General features: G+C 40.1%; 1 protein-coding gene across 8 annotated transcripts in view; it reads left to right on the forward strand.

Moving 5' to 3' along the window:
* The window catches only part of NSD3 (nuclear receptor binding SET domain protein 3), a 110,584-nt gene that overhangs the window by 84,656 nt on the left and 12,381 nt on the right, over positions 1 to 13,547 (forward strand). For 7 of the 8 annotated variants that reach the window (XM_047772454.1, XM_047772453.1, XM_047772456.1 and 4 more), the window contains 4 exons: positions 3,531 to 3,687; positions 7,805 to 8,007; positions 8,701 to 8,813; positions 9,654 to 9,923. In XM_047772454.1, coding sequence (XP_047628410.1) covers positions 3,531 to 3,687; positions 7,805 to 8,007; positions 8,701 to 8,813; positions 9,654 to 9,923 — 743 coding nt within the window. Of the gene's footprint in view, positions 1 to 3,530; positions 3,688 to 7,804; positions 8,008 to 8,700; positions 8,814 to 9,653; positions 10,063 to 13,547 lie in introns of all 8 variants that reach the window. The other variant, XM_047772459.1, reaches the window with a different exon arrangement.

Below are 13,547 nucleotides of genomic sequence, written 5' to 3' on the forward strand. Positions count from 1 at the left end.
TCTACCTTGGTGGTTGTGACTGTCTTTATATGGCTGCAAAATTATTAAAAAGGGCTTAAAATAATTCCATTATTACAAATTTTTACTTTTCTTTTTGAATAAATTTTCACACATTCCATATATATATCTATCTATAGATTATTAAAATTGAAAGACTAGGGTTTTGCTTAATGTAGAAGAATATTCTAAGCTCTCTTTTACCTCATGTAGAACTACCATTCATGTTAGAATAGAAATGATGTAGTTTGTTACTAGCTTTCAACTGGATAACAACATAGGTTTTTAAATAAAGGGAAACTGAGATAGTGACACTTAAAATTTTGATTTTGGAATACATTCTTATCATTTTGTTTCTTAAATGTTTTTAAGATTGTCCTTCTCTTAGGAGACATGGGTGGGCAGCTGGGGAGAGCGCCCTGAACATTCGATATTGGAAAGGCAGCCCAGGGGTTTCCATTGTGGCTCAGTGGGTTAAGAACCTGACTAGTATCCATGAGGCATGCGGGTTCAATCCCTGGCCTGGATCAGTGGGTTAAGGATCCATTGTTGCTGCAAGCTGCAGCATAGGTTGTAGATGCGACTCAGATCCGGTGTTGCTGTGGCTGTGGTATAGACTGGCAGCTGCAGCTCCAGTTCAGTCCCTAGCCTGAGAACTCCTATATGCTGCAGGGGTGGCCCTAAAAAGAAAAAAAAGAAATAGAAAGGTAGCCCAGCTGAATCGAAGAATTGCTTATGGATAATTTATCCACAGAGAGCTAAATGTATATTTATATTCTCCTGGTTAATCTATGGGGGAAAAAATCTTAATCTTGTGTTTTGCTTTACATAGCCTACATGTAATAAAGGAGGAAAAAAGTGGTTTAACAATAATACATTATTTGAGGAGTTGTTATCCCAGCGGGTAAAATAAATAACCTGGAAGGTAAATGCCTTTTCCTGTATACATTTCATTATGATTTGGGGCCAGGCTCAGAAACTTTAAAGAAAATTGAATCCATACCTAACCTACTAGGTATATTTTAAATGGGCTCCCCCCGCCCCGACCCCACCCACATTCTTTGCCTGCTGCTGATGAACCTTTGCTGTTTGTCAGACCTCCGAAGTGGCAACCCATGACTAAAAGTATGAGCAGGTTGGTTAGAATCAGTATATGGAGAAGGAGGCTGGAGAAACTGTTGGCTTTTTTTGTTGTTGTTTTCCATTGAGGTCACTTGTATGCCATTTGACTGGTGATACCACCTGTTTCCAAAACAAAATGGGCATGGGTCTAAGTCCATGATGTGGTCAAATAGACTACCTGAGGCATTTTAGGAAATGCCTTCTTTTCCTGCTGGCCCCTTTATAAAATTAGACTAATTCAACTGTTGCTTTTTTTGTTTTCAGTACTCAGTATTGACCTTGACATGAATTGAAATTATTTTGAGCCCTCTGTTTGCTTAGCTTGAACCGTATCTTTCTTCTCTCACAATCCTAAAGCAGTTTTCTTGCATAGCACCAAGGTGGATTGTTCATATTTTTATTTTTCTATTTCCCTTGTGTATTTTTGTCCAAAAATCGTGATGATTTTCACTGATGATTCAGGGTCTGTATTTCCTCTGAAATAAGATGTAAAATTCAGGACTATCCCTTAATGTTAAAAAACGGCCAGCCTGACTTTTCCACATCAATGCTAAAAATCACATGTTCTCTAAAGCTATTTGCAAAGACTGCTCTCCCTATTGGTCATTTCTTTCTGATGGAGAAAAAGAATTATCTCATTTTGCTTTAAACTTAACAGGAGAATTCCCTACCTAGGCTAAGAGCACTCAGGCAGCTAATCTCACTAGGTTGGAGAATTGGAACAGTTAATCCATACCGAGATCTGCAGACAAAGGGGAAAATCTCAATGATTGAAGTAAAAGCTTTTAAGCAGAGGAAATATAGTAATTTAATTCATCACTGATTGTATATGGATTTTCTTTTTGTTTTTATGTTAATCAGAAGTTTTAAGGTCTTACAGGAAGGGAAGATTCTCTAGAAAATTGATAGCAAACCCACAAAAGGTTGGAGCATGTGATTTGATAAAGTTGTACGGAGGGCTCTTAACCTTTTGGTGATGAGAGTTTAAATCTCAGTACACTCATGGGTTAAAGACCTGGTTTTCCAATGGAAAGATGAATTTTTTTTCCCCCAGTAGATGTCTCTATTGTCATCTTCAGTGGTTAACATTCTTCTCTGTCACTTGTTGAAATACTTTAATCTCCCCCAATATCTTTAATTTCTTTGCATTTAAAAATAATGCTTTGTTTGCTGCACCTGTTTTGGTCTTAATCCAGAAGTCATTTGTGCATTTCAAAGGAGAGGATTTTGCTAGGGAACTTGAAGGGATCTCCTTGTATGTGGTACTCCATTCTGCACTGATATTACTTAATTTTATGCTATAAAGCAGTGGTTCTGAATATGAAGTCAGAAAATTTTATAAACAAAATTTTGAAATATGTTTAATATTCAGAAAGTCTAACCGAATCACGCATTTACACAAAATACAGTTTTATAAGTTTCTTAATATTTGGCTATGATAATTTTATGTGATAATACTAGTTTTCTTAGTGGGATCAGAAGCTCTGATTGGCTGTGTATATTTCTTTGGTTAATTAAAATGGCAGAGGAGTTCCCTTGTGGCCCAGTGGTTAAGAATCCAGTGTTGTCACTGGTATGTCTCAGATTCAGTCCTTGGCCTGGGAACTTCTGCCTGCTGCAAGTGTGGCAAAAAGAAAACAAAAAAACAGGAGAAATCGTTACTTTACAATGCAGGGGTTTGGCTTTCATTTTTTGGTTGGGGGGTGGCTGATAAAATACTTGAAAACGAATGGATTCGTGAGAAAGGGAAAGGGGATCTTTGGTGATGAAAAAGTTGCAAACCACTGCTGTATAGCCTGTTTGACTTTCTTTGTCTTCACTGAAAAGGTAATGATAATATAATCACCAATTCAAGATCCTTTTGCTTGTTTATATTCTTACTTGGGAAGACAAGCATACTGGTCTTCCCTATTGACTTTACCTATTGACTACTTTCATTCTTGCTAATGTTGTTATAAAGGGATTGAGTCAACTGTGCCGCTGGATTAAAATACAGAGATGACCATTGCTGCTTTCTTAGTTCTCAAGGAGAAAAGAAAGTTGCTGTATATTTCTCTGAAAATCTCTTCTCAAATCTCCTCACTCTAAAGATTTTATGCAGCTATTTTGTTATATTTTAAGAGTTTTAGCTGCCTACTACACTGATACCTCAATAGCCTACATTTTAGAGGAGTAAAGAGTAATGTTTTTCAAAGTATTCAAAAACTTTGAGTTTGTGACCACGGAGGCCCTGGAAAGGGCTGAAGTAGCTAAGTGTGTTCATTGCTTTCTCTTTTAATCCATAGCTAATATGACTCAACCCCTCTATTAATCTTCCTCAATTTGATTCAAATTGAATGCACTTAAAAGATAACTCTCTCTTTTTCTCTTTCCTCTCTTCTCAGTTATTAAGACTGTTTATTTGTTTCAAGGTGGAAGACTGCTCTGCTGTGAGTCATGTCCCGCTTCCTTCCACCCGGAGTGCCTGAGCATAGAGATGCCAGAAGGCTGCTGGAACTGCAATGACTGTAAAGCTGGCAAGAAACTGCATTACAAGCAGATTGTCTGGGTCAAATTGGGGAATTACAGGCAAGTTTTCCAAGGACAAAGTCTGTGCAGATGTAGTTCCTAAACTGTACACAGAGCAGCCAGGAACTAGGGAGACCAGCACAGGGCTACTGCCTCCTTAGGGAGAGAAAAGAAACATACTCTTGAGTCTGGCTTTTTAGAAGACTGGGAAAGTTAGTGGTTGGTGGATTTTTGTTTTTGATTGGTTGGTTGACTTTTGTTTTTAAGTTCTGAAAATTATTTTATATTAATAGATTTTGTAATAAAAGGTTTCATGAAGAAAATGGGATAATTTTTTTGCATTCTAATTAGATATATATTAATTTCCTATTTCCAATAAAATTAAGAGTTTATATCCTGGCCAAAATAGCTTTTTTTCCCCTAAATCTGATCCATTTTAGTTCTAGCCAGACACTAAATTGTGCAAAGAGAGCTTTTTTAGAATTTAAAGAGAGATTATTTCACTAGGGGCTTTTAGTTATTAAGGGAATGAAGTAAGAAATATGTGTGATTGCCAGTATTTTAATAACTCTTCTCTCCTTTTAAGAAGCCTGTTTCTAAACAGGCCTTCACTGAACAGGAATAGTAAGATATTTTTAAAACTCTACATTCTACATTTTGAGGCATATGTTTACCATTTTATAAGAAAATAGATACTTTTCAGGAGAACACAGTGGAGTTCTGCTTTTCAGTGAGAATCTATGTTTCTAGAATTTTGAACATACTATAATTTTTTTAAAAAAAGGGCTATGTTTTCTCTGTTTTAAAAACACTACTGGAGTTCCCGATATGCTCAGCAGTTAATGAACCCGACTAGCATTCATGAGGACCTGGGTTTGATCCCTGGCCTTGCTCACTGGGTTAAGGATCTGGAGTTGCCGTGAGCTGTGGTGTAGGCCAGCAGCTGCAGCTCCGATTGAACTCCTAGCCTAGGAACGTCCCTGTGCCGCAGGTGTGGCCCTAAAAAGACTAAATAAAATAAATAAATAAATACAAAAACACTACTTGCTCACCTATTTAACTTTAAAAACTTCATTTTTAGGTAAGATAAGGAGCATTGAGAAGCCCTCCCCAACTAATTTTTTTTAAACATATGACAGGATTCCTCCAAGTTCTTTTAGAAAGTTGACAATTTGAATATATAAATACTTTTATACTTTGTGGCAAAAGATAAAGTTTTAAATGGCAAATATCAAACGAGGGGAAGTATTTGTTCTTCTCTTCGTAAGAAAAGACAAATGCCTTACCTAGAAAAAGGAGAAAGAGCCAGTTTTCAAAAGAATAAGCAAATAGAAAATAAAAACATAAAAAAATGCTCAGCTTCACTAAAAATCAATGTACACTAGAAACAAAGTGGGAGAGTTCCTGTCATGGCTCAGTGGTAATGAACACAACTAGTATCCATGAGGACTTGGATTTGATCCCTGGCCTTGCTCAGTGGGTCAGGGATCTGGCATTGCAGTGAGCTGTGGTGTAGGTCGCAAACGCAGCTCAGATCCCTCGTTGCTGTGGCTGTGGTGTAGGCCAGCAGCTACAGCTCTAATTCTACTCCTAGTCTGGGAACTTCTATATGCCTCAGGAGCAACCCTTAAAAGATCAAAAAAAGAAACAAAGTTGTTGGGTTTTTTGGTTCACTTAACAGACTGGCAGAGATTTAAGCTAATGATTTTGCAGTTGAGGGCATGGGGAGAAGGGTGCTCCTTGTATAGGACGTCACATATCAAAACTGTAACCGTGTGGCCCTTTAACCCAGCACTTCCCCTTCAGGGAATTTTATTTAAGAGAAAAAAATGGACAAATGGGCAAAAATGTATTTATAGGGTATTCATTGCAGTATTATTTCTAATTGCAAACATTTGAATAATCCAAATGTTCAGTCAGGAGGGGATTTGTCAGATAAATGACAGTATATCCATATTGAAGAAGCTTGAAGCCAGTGGAAGGGTAATGCTGGTTCCTATTGTAATATGGGAAGATACCACGATACACAGTTGAATTTATTTTTAGGAAGCATGTTTAATACTGTATACATCATCTTTCCATGTGTTCATACAACTTTAAAAAATTGTAGATACAGAATTTTTTTTAATCTCTCTTTTTTTTTTTTTTTATGGCTACGCCTGAGGCATATGGAAGTTCATATGTATATATCTTTATCATTCCAGGAGGGGAGGGGTGTAGGTTGATAACCAATAGATCAAACATTCCTGGATAAGAAATATCTAAAACAGTGTAAGAAGTCTTTATTTTTTAAAAAAGTTCTTTCTTATTAAGCTTGCACCTGTGGCATTAGGAAGTTCCCAGGCCAGGGGTTGAATCAGAGCTGCAGCTGCAGGTTAACTATAGTCACCATGCTGTACATTACATATTTCCTTTTTAAAAAACTTGAATATGAAAATATGTTTGACTTAATTTTAATACTTAAATTTTAATCATATTACTTTTTAAAGAAGCCCAAAGCAGTGCTCCTGTTCACAGTCCAGTGAGATTTTATATGCAGTTCAGATTCTTCTTGTTAGTTTTGCAAAGACTTTCATCCATGAACTAACTCTCAAGGTATTTTTTCCCAATCAGGCCTCACTGAGCGCCATGAAACTGTTCCTTTTCAATTACCTGTTATTCCAACATAAAACTTCCTCGAGGGACGAGGGCCTGGGACAAGGCTGGCAGGAAGCACCTCTTTCTCACTGACCCCACATGTGCTTCCAGAAATAATAACCACTGCCCAGACTACTTGGAGGGGAACCAGATGTTGATTACACAAAATAGAGCTGCTTTGTTTTAACAATTTTTTCTCTCTTTCTTTCTTTGTGTCTTTTTAGGGCTGCAGCCGCAGCATATGGAGGTTCCCAGGCTAGGAGTCAAATTGGAACTGTAGCCGCTTGCCTACACCATAGCCACAGCAATACCAGATCCCCAACCTATTGAGCGAGGCTGGGGATCAAACCTGAACCCTCATAGATGCTAGTCAGATTCGCTTCCACTGAGCCACGATGGGAACTCCTGTTTTAACAATTTGAACACAGTCTCTTACCCACATTTTTAGTGAAGTCTTAGATGGATAACAGTGGCCTTTGAGGTGAAACCTGTTCATGTTCTGCCTGTAAGCCTGGGATCGTGCCATCATTTATCTTCTCAATTATGTAATTGTTCATTAAATAAATGGTTTTAGGAGTTCCCTAGTGGCTCAGTGGGTTAAAGATCTGGCATTGACACTGAAACAGCTTGGGTTACTGCTGTGGTGTGTGTTCGATCTCTGGCCTGGGAACTTTTATATGTCATGGGCATATACAAATGGTTTTATTCAGCATCTATAACACAAGAGACTGAAAAAAATTTAAGTTTTTGTCTATTTACCATTCGTATCGATGATCTTACATACGAGAAAAGCTTCACCCTTCAGTTCCCAGCTTGCCCAATTGTGGGAGCCTGCCCAGTGTGTCTCACAGGTGGTTCACTTGGTGCTGTGGATCCAGCCATTATAGCATAAAGCAGCTGTGTTTTCAGTCCTGTCCTTAATCACACATTTATTATGATCTAAGATGAATTGGATTCTTAAATACACACTGGTATAAGCCTTAGTACATTTGACCAAAAAGTATTTATTCTGGTCGATTAGAGTCAGTAAGTGCCCATTTGAATGGGAGTGGCCGTTCTTAAATGTAATATCACTTTATTCTCAAACGATTCCCATGACAAGTAGGAATAAGCTTTTACACCTTGAAAAACAATCTTTGTATTAAGATTGTCACATTTAGAGAAAAGCATGACTTTTCTAGGACCAAGTATTATTGGTAAATTCTAATTCTTAAGTTGTAAAGTGGGTTCATTATTACCTTATTATTATGCTTTATAACCTATTTTTTCATGATATACATTCTTTTATAAATATCAAATAATGCTTTTTTTAAGGAAGAAACTAGATGGAGGCCTGGTTTGTTTGGCCTGTGTTCACCATTTCATTCATTAAATCATTCATCCATACGTTGTTAGATAATGTACAGTTTGGACATGATTAAAGATAAGCAAGGTGTTTTGTGTCCTTGGATTCTGAATGAAAATTGCAGAGTACAAAAGCTTTTCCCACTCCCGCCAGCTGTGTAAAGCGTGGTGCGATTCTCCCCGCTCCTGCTTGCAGGTGGTGGCCGGCAGAGATCTGCAACCCCCGTTCTGTGCCGCTCAACATCCAGGGCCTCAAGCACGACCTGGGGGACTTCCCAGTGTTCTTCTTTGGGTCTCACGACTACTACTGGGTGCATCAGGGACGAGTATTCCCTTACGTCGAAGGAGACAAAAGCTTTGCTGAGGGACAGACTAGTATTAACAAGACCTTCAAAAAAGGTAACGTTGGATGATGTTTACAGTGGCCCAGAGCTGCCGCTCCAGCCTGGCTCTCTCAACCCCGCCTAGTGTGCATGGGCCATGGGTCTAGTAGTAGAGAATTTTCACCAGCTGTTCTGATCCGGCGTCCGTAAGCTCCCAGACCTGGTAGGACCACATCCCAGTCCAGTCACTGGAAAAGTACACTCCGTAGAGTAGACTGTTCTGTGTATGCGAAAGGAGTTTCTTCAGGGATCTTTCTGCAAACACGGAGACTCCTGGGAACACATGGTCTCCATAATCAAGTGAAGCACCTTTGTCACGGAAGAACAGCAAACACTTCCCATGACGAGTCTTACAGCTGTTTTTGCAACAAATTGAGAGAAGTTTAGCTTTCTGGGTAAGAGTGGCATGAATTTAAATCAGGTACAAGGTAGAAAGCTGCCCTCCGGTTTGTGCAGAAATTCTGATCACTGAAGTGGGCCCTCCTTTCTAGGAGGCAGCTTGCACAGAGCATTGTGTTCAGCCATAAATGAGTTATATCCTGTGTCACTCTCACCCTGTCCTGGTGGCAAATGCTTATTATTTTCAGTATATAAGTTTAAAAAGAAAACCTCAGGCCAGGTTCAGCGTATTGGGAAGGCAGCATAAAACTACTCTAACAATGTTTTTTGTTTGTTGGTATTTATGTATTTTGTCTGTTCTTGTTGCTAGCACTGGAAGAAGCTGCAAAACGTTTCCAGGAATTGAAAGCACAAAGAGAAAGTAAAGAAGCACTTGAGACTGAAAAAAACTCAAGAAAACCCCCTCCTTACAAACACATCAAAGTGAGTCTTTACCCATAAAAACCTTAGTATATGATAAACAAGGTGAAATGCATTGCTCAGTATCTCGAAGGCCCTTGCTGACCCCTAAAAACTTTTGCTGAGAGTTCTCATCATGGCTCAGTGGGTTAAGAACCCAACTAGTATCCATGAGGATGCAGGTTGGATCCCTGGCCTTGCTCATTGGCTTAAGGATCTGGCGTTGCCATGAGCTGCAGTGTAGTTTGCAGATGCAGCTCTGATCTGGTGTTTTAGTGGCTTTGGTGTAGGCCAGCAGCTGTAGCTCCTATTAGACCCCTAGCCTGGGAATTTCCATATGCCATAGGTGCAGCCTTAAAAAGAAAAAAAATTTTTTTTGCTAATTTCTCCCTGGTCTTCAGTAGAACAAACAGAGCTTCTGTTGGAGTGTCAGTCAGAGCCGTGGCTGCTGCCCTGTGAGGTCTCTGATGAGCCCCGCAGACCAAGGAGCATCACATGTGATGTGAAATGCTGTTCTTGCTCCATCAGCTTGTCCTGTAACCAAATGAGACTATAGGGAGTTAGCCCCCTTTCTTCCAGAAGAGCCCACAATTGTTTTTCAGTTAGGAAATTTTCATCAACTTGATCAGTTTTCATCAAGGAGAAATGCACAGGATAAATAAGTAAGAACTCACATCATATTTTGCTATGTTTGTTGACTGAGGAGAGGCAGTTACTATTCTTATTTTACTTGGGGGAAACTATGACTGAGAAAAAAAGCCTTCCTCAGGGTCACACCCCCAGGCAGCAGCAAAGCCAAGAGGGTACCAGTGTTTCTTGTCCCTGTTGATGTTTTTCCCTCCCATTTGTGATCCTGTTGTCCAGGCTAACAAGGTAATAGGAAAAGTGCAGATCCAGGTTGCAGACCTGTCGGAGATTCCCCGCTGTAACTGCAAGCCCGCCGACGAGAACCCCTGCGGCTTGGAGTCTGAGTGCCTGAACAGAATGCTGCAGTACGAGTGTCACCCGCAGGTGTGCCCGGCGGGGGAGCGCTGCCAGAACCAGTGCTTCACCAAGAGGCTCTACCCTGATGCCGAGATCATCAAGACAGAGCGCAGAGGCTGGGGCCTCAGGACCAAAAGGAGCATTAAGAAGGTAGCATGGGACAGACCAGGACCCATGCCTCTGAGGGGTGCTCCAGTCAGGATTAAATATGTGGGCATTGGTTTCAAAATTGTGAAGCTTCCCAAGTTGAGAGTTGGGCACTTCTTGAGCAAAGAAGTGGTAAGAAGAGGTAATAATAAAATGAACATAAACTTTGGGTTTCCTATAATCAGTTTTATAAAGGGAAGAGATACTGGTCATCCTATTTGAAATATTTTTTACCTGTTAAACAAAATAGAATAGTTGAAAATGCAAAATAGTAAAGTTAAGAATGTGCTAGCGGAGTTCCTGTCGTGGCGCAGTGGTTAACGAATCCAACTAGGAACCATGAGGTTGTGGGTTCGGTCCCTGCCCTTGCTCAGTGGGTTAACGATCCGGCGTTGCCATGAGCTGTGGTGTAGGTTGCAGACGCGGCTCAGATCCTGTGTTGCTGCGCCTCTGGCGTAGGCCGGTGGCTATAGCTCCGATTCGACCCCTAGCCTGGGAACCTCCATATGCCGAGGGAGCAGCCCAAGAAATAGCAACAACAACAACAACAACAAAAAGACAAAAGACAAAAAAAAAAAAAAAGAATGTGCTAGGACAGAAAATAGCAGCCCAGGACTTGGCTCCAACATCACAATTCATCAACCTCCCTGATTCTCAGTTGCCTCATCTCTGAAATGGACCTAATAACCCCTGCCCTATGTATGTACAAAAGCAGCTAGAAAAAGTTGAGTTCTTTAGTACTGATAAATTCATTCTTATACTTTGAGGTAATTTTTCAAGGTAGCCTCTTCATTTAACACAAGAAATGCATGCCCATTGTAGACAAAAATTTTAAGGCAAATAACACAAAGAAAATTGAAAATCACCAGGAAATCTTACTGTTCAAACAGTGGCTCTCAAACTTTAGAGATCCTAAGACTTTCCCAGAGTCCTTGTTAAAACAGTGTCAACTGAAATATTGGTAATAGGCCCAGATAATCTGCATTTTAAAACAAGTCCCCACCTGCCTCCCTGCCAACGCATGTGTGCGTGCACACACACACACACACACACAAATACAGACACACGTACACTGCCTGGCGCCATAGGCAGAACTGGTAGACGTCTTCACTGAGAGAAGTAGGCCCAGGAGAAAGTTAAACTACTCTCAGCATTTTTCTGCCTTTTTAAAGATTTCCTTTGTAATGAAGAAATACCATACAATGTAGTAAAGAAAATCAAACAATACAGAAAAGAAAATAATGAGCGAAATTGCTCCTTCATCCCCTCAATTCCTGGTTTTCTCACCAAAATGACCATTGTTCAGAGGTTGGTATGTAGCCTTTTAAAACTTTTTCTATGCAGTTATATACATAAATACATACACAAATACATATTCATATAGTCTGTATTTGTTGGGTTTTTAAAAACATTAATATAATCATATATATTACTCGTTTTTTCCTCAGTTTATCAGAAAAATATGGCAGTCCATACAAGTTTTACCTCATTCTTTTTAACAGTCTCATTGTATTCCCTAGTAAAATGTACCTTAATTTATTTAGCCTATTTTCCAGTAAATTTATATATTTTAATTCTATTGACCATCTCTCTTCATGCACCTATGTCTGTAGTTTAGATTGCTTTGGTGAAACGGCTTTATTCTGCATGTCTATTAAGCTGCTGCCCTGTGCCTCCCACTGTCCCAGGCACTTGGAGACAGCAGTAAGCAGGACACCTTTACGGGACCGTCAGGGACAGATGATAACCAGACCTGTCCTGCTGCATGCCACCAAATGCTGCAGAGAAAACTAGAGCCGTCAAAGGGGAGGGCTGGGGGAATGTGACAGAGATCACTGTTCTGAATCGAGGGTTGAAGAAGGTCTGACCTGAACCGGGGAGGAGAAGCTTGGGGAGTGAGGCCTTCCTGCTCCAGGGCTGGAGAGGGCCCAGGACAGGGTGTGTGTAAGCAGTGGCAGTGGGGGGCAGCCAGGAGCAGGTGGTGTGGGGCCATGTTGGCCACAGGATGAGAACTTCTGGAGGGGCTTAGCAGGAAGTGCCTGGCTCTGACTTGATACATTTTCTGTTGCTGCACAACAATATTGGCACAAACTTGGCAACTTAAACACATACCATGTTTTATTGTCCCCCAGGTGCCACAGGTCAGTGCTGAGCAGGTCCAGTCCATAGGTTCTCAGCAGGTTGTAGTGAGGCTGGATTCTGGTTCTTGTGCCTCAGCTAGGGAAGGATCCCCTCTTGGCACAGTTCTGTTCTTTGCAGTAAGGTCTGAGAGCTTCGGTGTTTGGAGTTGTCTTACTGCTCTTAGCTTCTAGAGGCTGCCCGCATTTCCCTTCAAATGGGGTTCCCAACATGGCTGTTTGCTCCCTGACAGCCAGCGAGGGAGAGCAGCACTCCAGCAAGGTGGATGCTAAGGTCCTAAAGGAACAACCACACATAACCACACACATTCTGTCACCTGGGTTAGATGCGAGTCACAGGTCCTGCCCACTCAGAGGACAGGATCACACAGTGGCATGAACACCTGGGCACCACGGGGGCCACCGTTAGAGTCTCTCCACCACACCTGGGCTTCAAAAGTGTAACTTGGCTGTACTATGGAGAATTTATGATAATGGAGAAAGAGCCATAGAAAGGAGACCATTATAGTGGAGGAGAGGTGATGGGGGCAAGGACTACGGGTTGTACCGGACAGGAAAAACCTGGTTGAATTTCTGACATTTTGAAGGCAGAGACAACAGGATTTGCCAGCACATTTGGTATGTGGATTGGATTGTTTGGTCAAAGGCCATGTGCATTTAACAAGTCATTATATAATGTACACGTTTTGATATTACTTTAGTGCTCTGCATATCATGCTTGCAAATTTTTGCCTATGATTTTCAGGGGTTATGAGAGCCATCCTGAAATCTATTCAGTTTAATACCCTTGTAATAGTAGTTACATTCATTCTAAGTCATATTCTTTTTTTTTATCTAAGTCATATTCTAACTTACTAAATTAATGATGTAATCTAGAGAAAAGAAAATACAATCAAGATTATTCTGCCTTTTAGCACTTAAGGAATTACTAATATAAGACAATTGGTCTTTTACAGAATATTCAGGAATATACAGTCACTGAACAGCATAATCTGAAGACTTTGTAGCAAGATGGTTTGGGTACATTTAGGGGACAGAAGCCAAGTAGGAAACTGAATGTACACCAGCCAGTCCCCTTCTTTTCACACTTGACAAATTTCTAAAAACATGTGCCAGAATCAACAAGAGATGTCCTGTTATGGTTTCTTTCTTAGGAAATAAAAAAAATTATATTAAATACTGAATTAAACCCTGTCTTCTTGCCATTGCCTTTAAGGATAGATGTCTAGCATTTTGAACGTTCTTTGTTATTTTTATTCACAATTGAATTCAGTTAATGGATTCTAAGTCCAGCAAGAAATTCTTTTGAGGCTAAAGATTTGTCACTTTCTGGATGCCCAAAATATTTTTTACAAAATAGCTAGACACATTTCCTCACAGTGGCATCCAATTTATGAGACTTGTACTCCTCACGTTTGATACCAGCACATTCACTTTTCTACATTCACTCATTTTCATAGAATAGAAAATATAAACCATAATAAATGGT

The sequence above is a fragment of the Phacochoerus africanus genome, chromosome 3, assembly GCF_016906955.1.
Source record: "Phacochoerus africanus isolate WHEZ1 chromosome 3, ROS_Pafr_v1, whole genome shotgun sequence".
In the NCBI taxonomy this organism is placed as follows: Eukaryota; Metazoa; Chordata; class Mammalia; order Artiodactyla; family Suidae; genus Phacochoerus; species Phacochoerus africanus.